This window comes from Taurulus bubalis, assembly GCF_910589615.1.
Source record: "Taurulus bubalis genome assembly, chromosome: 21".
NCBI classification, from domain to species: domain Eukaryota; kingdom Metazoa; phylum Chordata; class Actinopteri; order Perciformes; family Cottidae; genus Taurulus; species Taurulus bubalis.
In genome coordinates, this window is record NC_136609.1 from 527,557 (window position 1) to 542,500 (window position 14,944).

The 14,944-nt window shown below is 40.8% G+C and overlaps 1 protein-coding gene across 1 annotated transcript; it reads right to left on the minus strand.

The window, feature by feature from the left end:
• Nucleotides 1-3,774: 3,774 nt before the first annotated feature.
• On the minus strand, nt 3,775-12,070 carry LOC306752933 (T-box transcription factor TBX19-like; the record flags this gene model as incomplete). The annotated part of the gene is made up of 8 exons (XM_079236767.1): nt 3,775-3,940; nt 4,064-4,133; nt 7,492-7,647; nt 8,730-8,785; nt 8,942-9,003; nt 9,316-9,450; nt 10,388-10,664; nt 11,814-12,070. The coding sequence occupies 8 exons, from the start codon at nt 12,068-12,070 to the stop codon at nt 3,775-3,777; spliced, it is 1,179 nt and encodes a 392-aa protein (XP_079092893.1).
• Between the last annotated feature and the right edge of the window lie 2,874 nt (nt 12,071-14,944).

The following is a 14,944-nucleotide window of genomic DNA, read 5'->3' on the forward strand; positions in this document are numbered from 1 at the left end:
GATCTGAACAAATAGTCTACAAAACTCAGAGGAACCTCTTTTTATTTCTCTACTGAGAAGCAGGAGATGATCATGAAGGCATATGAGGAAGTCAATACCGTAGTCATTCACAGCAAACGCGTTGCGAATATTCCAACGTTTTTGCAACATTGTTGCCGTGAACGCAACTTTAACTCCGCCCCCGCTGCGAGACATAAGCGTCGCAAATATATCAGACAAGTTAAATGCGTCAGTGTTGAGAAAATGTATCGGCAAATTTGAAGTGCTTCATCACCCAAATCAATCAGATTATATTTACGAATAAATATATACTTATGAGGATATATGTACTGTATGCACGTATGAATCATGTACTATATGTATATACATGTATGTGTAGATTACCATATAACTAGGAGTTTGAATATGTGTATGGGCGGATCAGTATGTATGCATTATTCATAATCAGAAATTCAATCAATTGAAGCAGTGAAAATAAATTGTGTGTGATTCTCTGTATTCTTATCACGATCACCTTATTCATGTTCTACAATAATGATATGCATGGTGTACTAACAACACTGTCAAATAATTATGATGCTTTAACACATTGTGGTGGCAGGGGCGTGGTTAGCGCAGCTGCAGAGGGGGAGGGGAGAAGCGACTCAGGGAACAGGTGCCGGAATGAGGTGTGATCAGTGTGATCAGCCTCAGCTGTGTGCAATTGTGTGTGTGTGGGGGGGGGCTGTGTCTCCCATATAAGCAGTGGCTGAGGAGGAGTGGCGGGTTCGCAGAGCGGACAGTCGAGGGAACGACGACCAAGCCATACCTGCACGTTAACTGTCCGAAATAAAGCGTATTACAGACCTACCAACTACAGTGTGCTGCCTTTTTTTGTGCTGTCCGAGACTCACGGGGTAACGCAGAGTCGTTACACACATCCATAAGTTTAAGAGCTAAATAACCTTAAGAACAGCGGCATGCAAAGGCTGATAGTCTGTCTGAGACAGGCGATCAGCTGCGCCTGTGGTGATCAATGTCCGCGGCTCGAAGCTCTCTAAATAAATTATTTCTTGCCGGCAAAATCTATATCGCTGCGTACAGGAAGTCATGATGATGTAAAGGATGGATCCTGGCGATCTGAAAGAACTCTCTCCCTATAAAACTAATATAACTAATATCGCTCCTTCATCAATAAGGAAGTGAGCTGCCGTTTTCGTCCGGTGGGAGTGTCCAGCTTATCCAGTGAATTTCAGTAAGCCTGCCCAGGAGCAGGTTTACATTTTTGGATGTGTTGCTATGGTGATTTATCTAAGCTTGCTTCGAGAAAGCCTGACCTACGTCATCTTATCCTGACAATTAGCCGCTAACTCAGTAAGCCAGGTACGAGAAACAGGGCCCTGATGTGTGTGCGGTTGTATAGGTTATATATTTCTGAGGAAGTGTCATGTTGGAGATAAAGAAGGAAACATTCAATATGACCATAAAACTTCTTCCTTTAAACCTTTATTGGCACAGAGCAGAAAAAAGAACCAGTTTCAGATATAAAACTGTTGATTTTAAATAAATGATTCTTTTGATTTATAAACTACTTCGAAGTCGAGAAAAGACAACAAACATGAAACATATTCATTTGTTTACTTGAAGCACAGCTGATGGACCGCACACATAAATATACACAACAACAACATACAGGAAGTTTGTCACCATTAGCCACCACCAGTGATCACCTGTAGCCACCACCTGTAGCCACCATTAGCCACCTACTGTAGCCACCACCAGTGATCACCTGTAACCACCACCTGTAGCCACCATTAGCCACCTACTGTAGCCACCACCAGTGACCACCATTAGCCACCTACTGTAGCCACCACCAGTGATCACCTGTAACCACCACCTGTAGCCACCATTAGCCACCTACTGTAGCCACCACCAGTGACCACCATTAGCCACCTACTGTAGCCACCACCAGTGATCACCTGTAACCACCACCTGTAGCCACCATTAGCCACCTACTGTAGCCACCACCAGTGACCACCAGTAGCCACCTACTGTAGCCACCACCAGTGATCACCTGTAACCACCACCAGTGACCACCTGTAGCCACCACCAGTGACCACCAGTAGCCACCTACTGTAGCCACCACCAGTGATCACCTGTAACCACCACCTGTAGCCACCATTAGCCACCTACTGTAGCCACCACCAGTGACCACCTGTAACCACCACCAGTGATCACCTGTAACCACCACCAGTGATCACCTGTAACCACCATTAGCCACCACCTGTAGCCACAGTTAGCCACCACCTGTAGCCACTGTTAGTTGCCACCAGTGGCAACTAAGAGTCACTCGTAAAATCCAGTAATCACTACAGACCCCTCACACCCTGGACACAAGCTGTTCACCTCCTCCCCGCTGGGGGGCGCCACAGAGCCCTGCACGCCAACACCAGCAGACACAGGAACAGCTTCTTCCCACTGGCGTCACTCTGATGAACATTAATCAGACTCTTCCATCTGCAATACTTGCACTTTGTTTTGGTACTGCTGTCTTTAATGTATTTCTTTGTTGTCTTTTTATATTTATCTTGTTATCGTGTATAAGTACGAAGAGCAAAGTGAAACCGGACTCAAATTCCATGTATGTGAAAACGTATATGGCCATTCAAGCTGATTCTGATAATAGTTGATGGATACCAGTATTTACTAATACTACTCGTTACAAGTAGTCTTCACTTTTCACAAGTAGACAATCCTTTGTAAAGATAGATATTAGTAGCCACCAATATATTAGTACCATCAATAGATAATAGTAGCCATAAATAGATATAAGTACCATCAATATATATTAGTAGCCGTAGCTGTCAATAGATATTAGTACAATAATCACCAGAACAAAAGACCAATACTTAACAAGCCACCACTAAATAAAAGTATGTACAAATATTCACCAGAAGATACAAGTAGAATAGAGTTTACAAGTATTGTATGTACAACAAGTAGATCCACCAGTAGATACCAGGTACCAAGCAGTGAGTATGCATAGCTACTGGTGTATACTAGTAGCCCCCAGTAGTGAGTATGCATAGCTACTGGTACATACTAGTAGCCCTCAGTAGTGAGTATGAATAGCTACTGGTACATACCAGTAGATACCAGTAGCCCCCAGTAGTGAGTATGAATAGCTACTGGTGCATACTAGTAGCCCCCAGTAGTGAGTATGAATAGCTACTGGAACATACTAGTAGCCACCAGTAGATACTAGTAGCCCCCAGTAGTGAGTATGAATAGCTACTGGTGCATACTAGTAGCCACCAGTAGATACCAGTAGTGAGTACAAATAGCTACTGGTGCATACTAGTAGCCCCCAGTAGTGAGTACAAATAGCTACTGGTACATACTATTAGCCACTAGTAGATACCAGTAGCCCCCAGTAGTGAGTACAAATAGCTACTGGTAGATACCAGTAGCCCCCAGTAGTGAGTATGAATAGCTACTGGTGCATACTAGTAGCCACCAGTAGTGAGTATGCATAGCTACTGGTACATACTAGTAGCCACCAGTAGATACCAGTAGCCCCCAGTGGTGAGTATGCATAGCTACTGGTACATACTAGTAGCCACCAGTCGATACCAGTAGCCCCCAGTAGTGAGTATGCATAGCTACTGGTGCATACTAGTAGCCACCAGTAGATACCAGTAGCGAGTAGTGTTTACAAAAAGACACAGATACTCAGTGGTAGTATTCACAGAGCACAAGTGGTCTTCACTTCCATTGGGCCAATCACATCCATCCTCAGAAAGAGTGGGTGGGGCCAGGTGGCCATCCGGCCACACCCACTCGACCGTGACTGGGTGGCTGCATGAGGCTCTCGCTGCTGATTGGTCCATGGAGAGCCCCGCAGGGTGAGTGGGAGGGGCTTAGCTCACTGCATCCAACCGTCCACAGACAGGGATACTGACTGAACACAAACACAACAACGTATAAATATATAAATACATATACATATATACAAATGTATACTGTAAGTATACATCAAACAAGCTTCTCATGTGGTAATATGGTAATATAGTGTGAGCCTCACCTGGAGCTGTGAGGAGGAGGAGGCTGTGAGGAAGCAGCGCTGGAGGAGGAAGAGGAGGAGCTCCACCCATCTGACAGCATGTAAACAAACACACAACATGTAAACAAATACAATTCAATTCAGTTTATGTTATATAGCCCAACATCACAAATACAAGTTTGCCTCGGAGGGCTTTACAATCTGCAACACAACATCCTGTCCCAGGACCTCACATCGGATCAGGAACAACTCCCAATAAAGAAAGTAAAAACCCTTTGACAAGGAAAACAGGAAGAAACCTGAGGGAGAGCAACAGAGCAAAATACACTACACATAAACAACTACACAACATGTAAGCAACTACACAACATGTAAGCAATTACACATACATGTAAACAAACACACAACATGTAAGCAAATACATATAAGCAAATACACATGTAAACAAACACATAAACAAATACACAACATGTAAGCAAATACACAAACATGTAAACAAACACACAACATGTAAACAAATACATATACATGTAAACAAACACACAACATGTAAGCAAATACACAAACATGTAAACAAACACACAACATGTAAGCAAATACATATACATGTAAGCAAATACATATACATGTAAATAAACACACAACATGTAAGCAAATACACATACATGTAAACAAACACACAACATGTAAGCAAATACATATAAATGTAAAAAAACACACAACATGTAAGCAAATACATATAAGCAAATACACATGTAAACAAACACGTAAACAAATACACAACATGTAAGCAAATACACATACATGTAAACAAACACACAACATGTAAGCGAATACATATACATGTAAACAAACACACAACATGTAAGCAAATACATGTAAACAAACACACAACATGTAAGCAAATACACATACATGTAAACAAACACACAACATGTAAGCAAATACATGTAAACAAACACACAACATGTAAGCAAATACACATACATGTAAACAAACACACAACATGTAAACAAATACATGTAAACAAACACACAACATGTAAACAAATACATATACATGTAAACAAACACACAACATGTAAGCAAATACACATACATGTAAACAAACACACAACATGTAAGCGAATACATATACATGTAAACAAACACACAACATGTAAACAAATACATGTAAACAAACACACAACATGTAAGCAAATACATATACATGTAAAAAAACACACAACATGTAAGCAAATACATATAAGCAAATACACATGTAAACAAACACGTAAACAAATACACAACATGTAAGCAAATACACATACATGTAAACAAATACATATACATGTAAACAAACACACAACATGTAAGCAAATACACATACATGTAATCAAATACATGTAAACAAATACACAACATGTTAACAAATACACAACATGTAAGCAAATACACAAACATGTAAACAAACACACAACATGTAAACAAATACATATACATGTAAACAAACACACAACATGTAAGCAAATACACATACATGTAATCAAATACATGTAAACAAATACACAACATGTTAACAAATACACAACATGTAAGCAAATACACAAACATGTAAACAAACACACAACATGTAAACAAATACATATACATGTAAACAAACACACAACATGTAAGCAAATACATATAAGCAAATACACATGTAAACAAACACGTAAACAAATACACAACATGTAAGCAAATACACATACATGTAAACAAACACACAACATGTAAGCGAATACATATACATGTAAACAAACACACAACATGTAAGCAAATACATGTAAACAAACACACAACATGTAAACAAATACATATACATGTAAACAAACACACAACATGTAAGCAAATACACATACATGTAAACAAACACACAACATGTAAACAAATACATATACATGTAAACAAACACACAACATGTAAACAAATACATATACATGTAAACAAACACACAACATGTAAGCAAATACACATACATGTAAACAAACACACAACATGTAAGCGAATACATATACATGTAAACAAACACACAACATGTAAACAAATACATGTAAACAAACACACAACATGTAAGCAAATACATATACATGTAAAAAAACACACAACATGTAAGCAAATACATATAAGCAAATACACATGTAAACAAACACGTAAACAAATACACAACATGTAAGCAAATACACATACATGTAAACAAACACACAACATGTAAGCAAATACATGTAAACAAACACACAACATGTAAACAAATACATATACATGTAAGCAAATACACATACATGTAAACAAATACATATACATGTAAACAAATACACAACATGTAAGCAAATACACATACATGTAATCAAATACATGTAAACAAATACACAACATGTTAACAAATACACAACATGTAAGCAAATACACAAACATGTAAACAAACACACAACATGTAAACAAATACATATACATGTAAACAAACACACATGTAAGCAAATACACAAACATGTAAACAAACACACAACATGTAAGCAAATACATATACATGTAAGCAAATACATATACATGTAAATAAACACACAACATGTAAGCAAATACACATACATGGAAACAAACACACAACATGTAAGCAAATACATATAAATGTAAAAAAACACACAACATGTAAGCAAATACATATAAGCAAATACACATGTAAACAAACACGTAAACAAATACACAACATGTAAGCAAATACACATACATGTAAACAAACACACAACATGTAAGCGAATACATATACATGTAAACAAACACACAACATGTAAGCAAATACATGTAAACAAACACACAACATGTAAACAAATACATATACATGTAAACAAACACACAACATGTAAGCAAATACACATACATGTAAACAAACACACAACATGTAAACAAATACATATACATGTAAACAAACACACAACATGTAAACAAATACATATACATGTAAACAAACACACAACATGTAAGCAAATACACATACATGTAAACAAACACACAACATGTAAGCGAATACATATACATGTAAACAAACACACAACATGTAAACAAATACATGTAAACAAACACACAACATGTAAGCAAATACATATACATGTAAAAAAACACACAACATGTAAGCAAATACATATACATGTAAAAAGACACACAACATGTAAGCAAATACATATAAGCAAATACACATGTAAACAAACACGTAAACAAATACACAACATGTAAGCAAATACACATACATGTAAACAAACACACAACATGTAAGCAAATACATGTAAACAAACACACAACATGTAAACAAATACATATACATGTAAACAAATACATATACATGTAAACAAATGCATATACATGTAAACACATTCATGTTGTAAACAAGCAGTAAAAACACACACACACACACACACACACACACACACACACCCCTACCTGAGGAGTGTGTGCGGTGCTGCAGGTAGGGAGGTGTGTAAGGTGTGTGTCGGCCCGGGTAACCGTGGTGCTTGTAACCATGGTGATGGTGTGAGGCAAGCGGGAGGCCGGCGTAGGGATAAGCTCCGCCCCCTCCAGCCGAGCACAGCGACCAGCCTTAAATATATAAATACATTCATATTAATATGATATAAATACATAGATATATAAATATCAATATTATATATATATAAATACAACTATATATACATGCATTAATAATATAACATATTTAAATATAAATACATTAACATTAATATGATATAAATAAATATATAAATACATTAATATTGTATAAATAATACATAAATAAATATATATATACATACATACATTAACATCATTAATAGTATATAAATACATTGACATTAATATTATACAAATATATATAAATACATTAACAACATTAATATTATATATTTGTATATACATATAAATAAAATGCATAAATAGAATGTTACATGGCTCAATGTCACGGATTCCCCGTCATATTAAGTGTTTTCATCCTGTCTGTCAGGTCTAACCACTCTCCTGTCATTCCAGATCCTGCCTCACACCTGATTACCCCTCATCACGTCACCTGGCCCTCCCGCCCAGCTCACCTGCAGCCGTTCCCTCATCAGCTCACTGTTTAGGTCCTCTCACTTGCACGTGTCCTCTGCCAGATTGTCTTGTCCATTGTGCCAAAACTCTCCAGCGTACCTTTGTACCTTTTGCCTACCTGTTCTGACCCCGTTTATGCCTGTTTTGCCGACCTTGGATTTTGCCTGCCCCTTATCGGATTTGTTCTCCTGTTGGTTTGATCTCCTGGTTTTGACCTTTGCCTGAATCCACGACTAAAGAGCTTTGCCTGCCACCTGCCTCTGAGTTGTGCTTGTGAACTCGATTACCCACTGTGCCTCACACTCAAAACTTTGATTCTGCATTCTCTCTGTCATTTACATATGTTATTATTATTTATGTGTACTATAAATACTGTAAATCAAATTATTAAATATTCTAATTAAAACAAACATGACTAAATATGTAAATACTTATAATTAATGGGAAATATACTGAATATAAACATGGAACAATAACAATGCAAATATAAAAATGTGTACCAAAACAATACCTTATATTGTACAAATACATATTTTCTGAAATTATGTTTTTGTATTTAAATATAAAAAGTATTTTTCTTGCTGAATAAAACTCACACGGCTGAACCGCCACGCGCTCTGAGGACTCCAGGACGCGCCCGGCCCCCGGGTTCCTGTGGAGAAATCAAACGCTACCGTGACACCGCTGTGTGTGTGTGTGTTATAGATACATATATATATATATATATATTTATTTATTTATAAATGAATAATACATAGAAAGCAGTAGAAGAGAGTACTTGTGTACATAGATTGTATTTCATGATCACCTCTCTTTAGCGTCCAGGAAAGCTTTGGCAAACGGGTTGTGTTTGATCTTCAGAGCCGTGATCTGCACACAGACACACAAAAACACACAAAAAACACACAAAAAATACACAAAACTCATTCAAAATCATACCAAAATACACGAGAAACACATGAAAAAACACTGAAACTGTGACATTCTATTCATATGAATTAACGCTAATTTCTCTTCAGTTCTTATATACATATATAAATATAATATATACAAGAAACATTTACAGGAATAAAACAAGCAGTTAAAGAATTGAATAAATAAAACATATTCTTTCTCTTTCAGTCTCTAAAAGCTGTACACACAGTACTGTAGTGTACTTGTACGCGCTGCGTGTACTTGTACCTCCTCGTTCTGGTAGGCCGTGACGGCGATGAACTGCGTCTCCTTGAAGGAAACGTTGCAGACGAGTCGATGACGAGAGCCGACGCACACGATGTGCAGCTGAGGCTCGTACCTGTGCAGCGAGTTCAGCACCATCTGCCAACACACAGGTATACATGTACTTATACATGTATCTTTACTGAGACATACATGTGTACAAGTACCTCAACAGTGTACTTAAACACAGAGTCACACAGAGGGAATAAAGTTGCTGAGCTGAAGTTTGAATGAAAACTAAAACGGGTGTTGTTTCTGGATCAGAGCCAACGTTGTGTGTGTCTCTCTCTCTCTCTCTCTCTCTTCCCCCCCCCCACCCCCTCAATAACGAGGCCCAATTAACCAATCCCAGCTCTCCAGGCAGACACACAAAAACAAACTGTTTTCTATTCAGATTGAGAGGCTGGCTGACCCCGCCACTCTGTGTGTGTGTGTGTGTGTGTGTGTGTGTGTGTGTGTGTGTGTGTGTGTGTGTGTGTGTGTGTGTTTCAAATATAGTTTACCTCTGGCTCTCTGGCTCTCTCTCTCATCCACCTGAAGCATGATGGGTAAATTAATTTTCCGGTAAAAAACATAATTACCATAATGTACAAATAAACTGAGCAATTATTTCATTATGGCCGAGTTCTCTGTTCCAGCTCTGCATTACAGTGAGTGTGTGTGTGTGTGTGTGTGTGTGTGTGTGTGTGGGGACACGGATAATGGGGTAAATATAAACAACTTTATTGCCAATTTTTGGAGTGTGTGTTTGTGTGTTTCTGGAGGCCTCTCCACAGAAAGTGCATTAAACCGCCGCCGGCCAATTAAGAGCGCTTAATCCAGTTCCTGTGGTTAGAGGGGGGCGAGCAGGTGAAGGAGAGCGAGGAGAGGCACTGAAGTGGTTAATTAGAGGCCGTAGTCTCTCGCCCACTCCGGCACAATACAGAGAGAGAGAGGAGGAGCGCTCTTGACATGGAGAGCTGGATAATGCACAGAAGAAGAATAAGGGAAGGAAGCAAGGAAGTGAAGAGGAGACATAAGAAGAAGGAGTCCACACCTGTCCTCCCGTGTTGACCTTGTTGGTCAGTTTGACTTTGTTGAAGGTCACGGCCGCCTTCATCCAGTGAGCTCCAAAGTTGGGCGAGTCGGGGTGGATATAGACGCCGCCGTGGCCCCGCCCCTCGCCGCGGCCCTCCGCCCGGCCCGCCGCCACCCACTCCCCGTTCACGAACTTCCATCGGCAGCCGTCAGCCGGGACGAAGTCCAGCAGGAAGGAGTACATGGAGCTGGGGTCCAGACCGGACACGCCCACCTTCAGCACCGGGAACATGCGGCTGCACAAACACAGCACACCTGAATGTTTATGAGGATTACGATTATATAACAGCGCACAGCTGGTTTAACCACGAACGACCCACAGCTGGTTTAACCACGAACGACCCACAGCTGGTTTAACCACGAACGACCCACAGCTGGTTTAACCACGAACGACCCACAGCTGGTTTAACCACGAACGACCCATAGCTGGGGTCGTAGAGAAAGCCGGGTGGAGAGCAGAATAAACAGACTGAGCAGATCTCCTCTCTGCAGCAGTAAAAGCAGGTGAAGTGGAGCTCTGCAGGTGTGAATGGAGAGTTCGGTCAACACGCCTTCGGCAGAAACACTCACGCCGTGATCTGGAGTCAACACCTGTTGGTCCTGTTCACCTCTAAAATATTCAGAAAACAAACAAATTATGTTCGTAGAAACACTCGACAATAGCTACAGATTCATAGATTCATTTGTTTACCACCAAACTAAAGAGCTCACTGCGCGTTCACTCTAAACTAAACAGTTGTAACGTGGGTGGGTCAATAACCCCCAGGTGGGTTAACGACCCCCAGGTGGGTTAACGACCCCAGGTGGGTTAACGACCCCAGGTGGTTAACGGCCCCCAGGTGGTTCTTGGCCCCAAGTGGGTTAACGACCCCAGGTGGGTTAATGGCCCCAGGTGGGTTAACGACCCCCAGGTGGTTCTTGGCCCCAGGTGGGTTAACGATCCCGAGGTGGTTTAACAGCACCCAGGTGATTTAACAGCCCCCAGGTCGGTTAACGACCCCCAGGTGGGTTAACGACCCCCAGGTGGTTAACGACCCCCAGGTGGGTTAACGACCCCCAGGTGGTTAACGACCCCCAGGTGGGTTAACAGCCCCCAGGTGGTTAACGACCCCCAGGTGGGTTAACAGCCCCCAGGTGGTTAACGACCCCCAGGTGGTTAACGACCCCCAGGTACTTTAACGACCCCCAGGTGGTTAACGACCCCCAGGTACTTTAACGACCCCCAGGTGGGTTAACAGCCCCCAGGTGGTTAACGACCCCCAGGTGGGTTAACAGCCCCCAGGTGGTTAACGACCCCCAGGTGGTTAACGACCCCCAGGTACTTTAACGACCCCCAGGTGGTTAACGACCCCCAGGTGGTTATTGACCCCAGGTGGGTGCCTTACCGTCCGTTCTTGGTGACGATCATCTCGTTGGTGAGGACCTGGAATTTGCTCCACAGCTCCTGGTCCTCCAGCGAGACCCGGAGCTCCCTCTCCGTCGGGTCGCCCTTCTCTCGCCCGGCCTGCAGCTCGCTCTCCACGGCGCTCAGCAGCCGGGACATGCAACGCTCAGCCGAGCTGCACGGGGGCCCGGCCACCCCGCCGGCGGGAGCCCGGTCAGAACCAGACTCCCCGTCCTCCTGGAGACCCTCCACCTTCATCTGTTTTTAACACAATGAAATGAATAAAACACATTGTGTTGTATAATAGTTGTAATTTTCTTTACAACACGGATTCACGGATATTTAAATTAAAACAAAATGAAATGAATAAAACACATTTAATAATGTTAGTTACTGTGCTGTAGTTTATAATGTTTAGTGTTATTATAAACAGTAATTATTGTATTTTATATATAATAATAATTCTTATTATTATATTAATTCATGATATTCAATTATTTTTGTATTTATTAGGCTTAAGAATGTTTGAAGCAGTATTAATAATATGTTCCAAACACACTAAATATACAATCATTAGTATATAAATATGAGATGATATTTGGAAGAAGTGGATCTCATTCAGCGTGTTTCAGCATCGCATTTAAATCTCCATTAAAATGATTTAAATGATTACCGTTGATTAATTTCCCTGTTTATGTTCTTAGAATATGAAACTTGTTTTGCATCAAATCGTATTTTATTAAATATATATGTATATTTATGTGTGTGGTTGTTGCATAATAAACATGTCAGTTAAAACAACTTCATTACAAAGGAAATTAATAAATAAAATATATTGAACAAAAACTCAAATAAACATAAAACGCTGCGACTCGTTTATCATGAAAATATCACGATAATTAACTTTGAAATGTTTTTTCACCTACAAAATATCATTAAGAAAAACTAAGTAATAATAAATATAATAAACTTACCTGAGACACAAAAAGCAGAAATTATCCAAAGGAAGACAACACTGAGAATATCCTAAATAGTAATAATAATAGTATTAGTAATACTAGTATTAATAATAGTAGTATTAAGGAAGAAGAGTTGGTGAAGCGCTCAGCTTCACTGAACGACGGAGGACTGAGGCTCTGTGTGAAGCCTCTTCCTCTTCATCATTATCTTCATCTTCATCAGTTCATCCAGCTGCAAACAAGCCTTTTAGCAACGAATAAACAAAACATCAGCTTATTATTAGTTTGTTTATTTCTTCATACACACAAACATACTTTGCTTTTTTGCACTTCTGTTGTTTACGTTTAATTTAATTCCTAAATGAATATATATCTTTCATCCCTGTTGTTTCTATATGTAATGTTTATGTCTGTAAATTGCTGCTACTTCGACACCAAATTTCCCCTTGAGGATTAATACAGTATTTATTCATTCATTCATAAATAAGAAGAAGAAAAAGAGAAAACAAACTTTCTGTTTTCTGATTTCATTTTTTTCAATTTGTTTCAATAACTGAGCAGAGGATAAAAATCACCAGACCAGGACCACAGAGACCAGAACCAGGACGAGAACCACAGAGACCAGAACCAGAACCAGGACCAGGACCACAGAGACCAGAACCAGAACCACAGAGACCAGAACCAGGACCATAGAGACCAGAACCAGAACCAGGACTAGGACCACAGAGACCAGAACCAGAACCACAGAGACCAGAACCAGGACCAGGACCACAGAGACCAGAACCAGGACGAGAACCACAGAGACCAGAACCAGAACCAGGACGAGAACCACAGAGACCAGAACCAGAACCACAGAGACCAGAACCAGGACCAGGACCACAGAGACCAGAACCAGAACCAGGACCAGGACCACAGAGACCAGAACCAGAACCAGGACGAGAACCACAGAGACCAGAACCAGAACCAGGACTAGGACCACAGAGACCAGAACCAGAACCACAGAGACCAGAACCAGGACCAGGACCACAGAGACCAGAACCAGAACCAGGACGAGAACCACAGAGACCAGAACCAGAACCAGGACCACAGAGACCAGAACCAGAATCAGGGCTAGGGCCAGGACCAGGACCAGAACCACAGAGACCAGAACCAGAATCAGGACCAGGACCAGAACCACAGAGACCAGAACCAGAATCAGGACCAGAACCAGGACCAGAACCACAGAGACCAAAACCTAGATCAGGACCAGGACCAGAACCACAATGACCAGAACCACAATGACCAGAACCAGAACCAGGACCAGAACCACAGAGACCAGAACCAGAACCAGGACTAGGACCACAGAGACCAGAACCAGAACCACAGAGACCAGAACCAGAACCACAGAGACCAGGACCAGGACCAGAACCACAATGACCAGAACCACAATGACCAGAACCAGAATCAGGACCAGAACTACGACCGGAATCACAGAGACCAGAAACACAGGCCCAGAACCAGAACCAGAGAGACCAGAGACAAGAACCAGGACCACAGACCAGATACTAGAGACCAGAGACCAGAACATCAGACGCTGTTTAATCAGCAGCTGGAGATTAAAGGATTTAAAGGATTTAACAGGTGAAGAGAAAAGATCAGGAAAACAACACAAACACACACACATATACACACACACATACACACATATATACACACACACACATATACACACACACATACACACATATATACACACACACACATATACACACACACATACACACATATATACACACACACACACACACACACACACACACACACAGGACCCAGGACCTCACATCGGATCAGGAACAACTCCTAATAAAGAAAGTAAAAACCCTTTCACAGGGAAAACAGGAAGAACCTTCAGGAGAGCAACAGAGGAGGATCCCTCTCCTGGATGGACAGAAGCAATAGATGTCATGTGACCAGAATGAACAACGTAACAGAGTTACAGCACATTACATGAATATGACAGAAATTATTCATATAATGAGTAGTAGGCATAGTCCATGATCCAGATAACCACGACCCATGAAGCAGAGGGAGGCAGAGAGGAGGGGGGCATCAGCAGGGACACTATAAGCTCTCTAGTGGGTAATATGGTACTATAAGCTCTCTAGTGGGGTAATATGGTACTATAAGCTCTCTA